This window comes from Mesocricetus auratus, unplaced genomic scaffold (genome assembly GCF_017639785.1).
Source record: "Mesocricetus auratus isolate SY011 unplaced genomic scaffold, BCM_Maur_2.0 Super-Scaffold_100003, whole genome shotgun sequence".
Classification (NCBI taxonomy): Eukaryota; Metazoa; Chordata; class Mammalia; order Rodentia; family Cricetidae; genus Mesocricetus; species Mesocricetus auratus.
Genome location: NW_024429188.1, coordinates 54,541,073 through 54,546,016, shown reverse-complemented (window position 1 = coordinate 54,546,016; position 4,944 = coordinate 54,541,073). Strand labels below are relative to the sequence as shown.

At 48.5% G+C, this 4,944-nt stretch overlaps 1 protein-coding gene across 1 annotated transcript; it reads right to left on the bottom strand.

The window, feature by feature from the left end:
* Nucleotides 1-1,188: 1,188 nt before the first annotated feature.
* LOC101834048 (polypyrimidine tract-binding protein 1-like) lies at nt 1,189-2,844 on the bottom strand. Its single transcript, XM_040743846.1, is given in 4 exon segments — nt 1,189-2,178; nt 2,181-2,605; nt 2,608-2,701; nt 2,704-2,844. Coding segments are annotated over 4 exon segments (1,650 nt in total).
* Between the last annotated feature and the right edge of the window lie 2,100 nt (nt 2,845-4,944).

Here is a 4,944-nt window from a genome sequence, read left to right as displayed (position 1 = left end):
CGTGTTCAGGGCACTGCTGTGGCCTTATGCCTGAGCCCCTCAAGGCATGGTGCCTGGCCTGACTGGACCTCTGTGGCCCAAGCCATTTCCTGCCATGGCAAGGTGGATTAGATTTAATTTTTTTTTAAAAAACAGGCAAACTGATCTCTTTAGGCATATATCCAAAAGATGCCCATTCATACAACAAAGATGTCTGTTCCACTATGTTCATAGCAGCTTTATTTGTAATAGCCAGAACTTGGAAGCAACCTAGACGTCCCTCAACCGAAGAGTGGATAGAGAAAATGTGGTACATTTACACAATGGAGTACTATTCAGCAGAAAAAAAAACAATGGAATCATGAGATTCGCAGGCAAATGAATGACACTAGAAGAAACCATCATGAGTGAGGTAACCCAGTCACAAAAAGAGAAACATGGCATGTACTCTCTCATATATGGATTTTAGACATAGATCTGGGGAGTGCCAGCCTACAATCCTATGGCCAGAGAGTCTGGGAAACAGAAACTTCATTTAGTTGCTGATTGAAGAAGAGGCACACTCCCTCAGTTAAGTACTGAGCTGAACTCAAGAAAGCCAGTAACAGAGAGGGAGAACTGATGACCAAAGGGATTAAGACTGGGCTGGTTTAACCCCCAGAAACAGCCGACCAGACAAAGGTTAACTCTTGAATCCCAGGCTGATGCCTGGGAATCCAGCATGGGACTGATCAAGACCCCCTGAATCTGGGTGTCAGTGAGGAGGCCTAGGGAATCTATTGAGCCTTGGGCAGCAGATCAGTACCCATCCCAAGTATACACATGGACTTTGGACTCCCATAGAACAATGTGAGGTGCACTCTCACCCTGAATTCTTGGGGAAGGGTCTAGGCCCTGCCCTATACGAAATGACAGACTATGGACACCCCCATGGAGGGTCTCACCCTCCCTGGGGGAATGAGGGGATAAGGGGGGGCTTGGGGGGAGGGCACGGGAGGAGGGGAGGGAAAGGGAGAGGGACCTGGAACTGATTTGTGAAGCAACCTTGTTTCTTATCTAAATTTAAACTGGAAAATAAAAAAAATAGTAATAAAAAAATAAAAAATAAAATAAAATAAACAAAATCTCTGGTCTGTAAGGTCAGTCACTTCAGCTGCTTTTAAAGTGGCTTTTCTGGAATGGTGGAAGCTGTCGCAGGCCCAGAGGCACCTAGATGGTGGACTTAGAGAAGGACATGCGCAGATGGTGGTTCTCGCCCAGGTCGTGGTTGTGCAGTTCAATCAGTGCCTGCACTGCCTCCTCCACAGAGCCCATCTGGATCAGGGCCATCTTTCTGTCCTTCTGGAAGAACTTGAAGCCTTTGGCCACACCGCCATTGCTGGAGAAGAGGCTCTTGAGGTCATCCTCCGACACAGAGGGCGGGATATTGGAGAGGTGGAGAGTAGCTGAGGGCGGGAAGATGTTCTGGAAGTTCTTAGAGCCTGGCTTCTTGAAGCAATGCAGTGGTGAGCTACCATAGTCCTTGGTCAGGCCCTGGTCCTCCTGTCCCTCACGAGGCAGCTGCACACTCTGATGCTTTGACAGTGTGATACGCACTGACTTCCCATGGAGCTTGTGCCCATTCAGGTGGCTCATGGCCAGCTGGGCCTGGCTGCCATCCGCCATCTGGACGAGTGCTTTTTCCTTCTTTTTGAACAGAATCTTCACCCGCTGCACATCACCATAGACTCCGAAGAGAATAAAGTGGCTTTGGGGTGTGACTCTCTCAGGGTTCAGGTTGCTGACCAGAAGGACAGAATTTCCGGCGCCTGCCAGGCCTGGGATGGCAATGCGGCCAGCTGCAGCACCGGCAGCAGCAGATGGTATGGCCAGAGGGGCCAACGCTCCGTGGACATTAGGAACAGAGAGGCCTGCGGCCTGAGGGATGGCAAAGGTGGGAGGAAACCCAGCTTCTGCATACGGAGAGGCTGACGTTATGACGGGCACAGCAAAGGCTGCAGCCGTGGTCTGGTCCAGTGAAGGCTGGCTGTCCCCAGAGGGCAAGTCAGGCCGAGTGGAATCTCTGCACTTGTCATTGTTGTATTTGTCACTGAGACTAGTGAGCTTGGAGAAGTCGATGCGAAACGTGCAGCAGGCGTTGTACATGTTCTGGCCGTCCAGCGACAGCTTGGCATGTTGGGCGCTCACAGGGTCAGCGTACTACGCAGCAGCACCTGGAACTGGTTATTCCTGGTGAATGTGATGATCTTCAGGACTGTCCCAAACTTAGAGAAGATCTGTTGCAGAACATCCAGGGTCACTGGGTAAAAGAGGTTTTCCACAATGATTCTGAGCACTGGGCCCTGGCCTGCCATTACCATCCCTGCATCCACGGCAGCAGCAGAGGCTGCCAACGCCAGGTTTCCGGACTGCACAGAGTTCACAGCCTGCAGGGCTGCCTGGGCCCATGCCTGGTTCGGTGAGCTGTCAGTTTTGAGCTCCTTGTGGTTGGAGAACTGAATGTAGACGGGCTGTCCACGCAGCACGGGTGCCACTGACGTATAGTAGTTGACCATGGTGCTGGCAGCCTCCTCTGTGAAGGCCTGGTTTTTCCCCTTCAGCATAAGGAGGTTGGTGACCTTCCCAAAGGCAGTTCCAGAGAGATGACCTCGTCCTCAGTGACATCACTGGGTAGCTTGCGGATGTGGATGACTCTGGAAGGGAACCCTGTGCTCCTGTTGTCCCCTTGAACGTCTTGCTATCATTTCCATTGGCTGCTGAAGCCCAGCTGCTCATCATGAAGGGGCCATTGCTGACACACGTGGAGAAGAGCTCCTCGGATCCCTGCTTTGTACCGACTGCTATGTCTGGGATGATTCTGTCCATGGCACACAGAGCAGACCGGCGGGGGACGGAGCAGAGGCGCAGGAATACGGGAAGCAAATTTTAAAGATGATTTTTAAAGCTAAAACTTACTTTACTCTAATGAACTCACAAATAAAAACGTCACACAGCTAGATTTAAATAGTCACTTAAATATTGTCCCAGTTCCAAATGCTAAACGGTTCAATGGTTTCATATACAATTAAAATTGCCATTCTCAAACCATAGAGCTTTGCGTAGAACATTACTCTTTCAGTATCAATTACATTTTATTTATTTATTTTTATTTAATTTAGAAACACGCTTGCTTCACATGTCAATCCCAACTCCCTCACCCTCCCCTCCTCCCGCACCCTCAACAACCCTCCCAACCCTCCACCCCATCCTCCTTCTGCTTCCCAGGAAGGGTGAGGCCTTCCATGGGGAAGCTCCAAATCTGTCATATCATCTGGGGCAGGGTCTAGGCCTTCCCCCATGTGTCTAGTCGGAGAGAGCATCCCTCCATGTGGAATGGGCTCCCAAAGTCCATTTGTACGCCAGGGATAGATACTGGTCCACTACCCAGGGCCCCCTAGATTGCAGAGGCCTCCTCACTGACACCCACGTTCAGTGGGTCTGAATCAGTCCCATGCTGGCCTCTCAGCCATCATTTGGGGGTCCATGAGCTCCCCATAGTTCAGGTCAGCTGTTTCTGTGGGTTTCACTAGCCTGGTCTTGACCCCTTTGCTCATCACTCCTCCCTTTCTGCAACTTGGTTCCAGGAGTTCAGTTCAGTGTTTAGGTGTGGGTGTCTGCCTCTGCTTCCATCTGACACTGGATGAAGGTTCTAGGATGGCATTTAAGATAGCCATCAATCTCATTATCAGGAAAGGGCATTTAAAGCAGCCTTTCCACTGTTGCTTACATTGCCAGTTGGTGTCATCCTTGTAGATCTCTGGAAATCTCACTAGTGTCAGATCTCTCCTCTAACCTATAATGACTCCCTCTATTATGGTATCTCTCATCCTGCTCATCTCTATTCTAACCCCTACACAAACTTGCTGCTCCCCTATGTCCTCCTCTCCCCTCCTTTTCTTCCCCTTTCTCTCTCCCAGCTCCCTCTCCCCTCCCCCCATGCTCCCAATCTGCTCAGGAGTTCCTGTCCCATTCCCCTTCTCTGGGGTACCATGCATATCTCTCTTAGGGTCCTCCCTGTTTCCAGGACTCTCTGGCAGTGGGATTGTAGGCTGGCAAGCCCCTAATCCATGTCTAAAATCCATATATGAGTGAGTACATACCATGTTTGTCTTTTTGTGACTGAGTTACCTCACTCAGGATGGTTTCTTCTAGTGCCATCCATTTGCCTGCAAATTTCAAGATTCCACTGTTTTTTTTTCCTGCTGAGTAGTACTCAATTGTGTAAATTTTCTTTATCCACTCTTCAGTTGAGAGGCTTCTAGGTTGCTTCCAGGTTCTGGCTAGTATAAATAATGCTGCTATGAACATAGCTGAACAGATGTCCTTATTGTATGAATGCACATCTTTTGAGTATATCCCTAAGAGTGGAATTGCTGGATCTTGTGGTAGACTGATTCCCATTTTCCTGAGAAATCTCCATACTGATTTCCAAAGCAGCTGTACAAGTTGGCACTCCCACCAGCAATGGAGGAGTGTTCCCCATTCTCTAAACCTCTCTAGCATAAACTGTCATTGGTGTTTTTGATTGTAGCCATTCTGACAGGAGTAAGATAGTATCTCAGAGCTGTTTTGATTTGCATTTCCCTGATGGCTAAGGATGTTGAGCACTGTCTAACAGTCATTTTATACTCCTCTATTGAGAATTCTCTATTTAGTTCTGTACCCCCACTTTTTAATTGGATTATTTGTTGTTTTAGAGAGGAGATAAGTCCTCTGTAGATGTATAGTTATATTTTTATTTGTATTTTTATATTATCTTGAGAATTTCATGCTTCAGTACTGTGCTTATATTATTTCCACCCCTCTCTTTCACTTACATCTGCTCCTGTGCTCCCTTTTGAATCCATGGCCTCTTTTGTATGTATTATTACACACACACACACACACACACACACACACACACACTTGCATATAACCTGCTGAGTC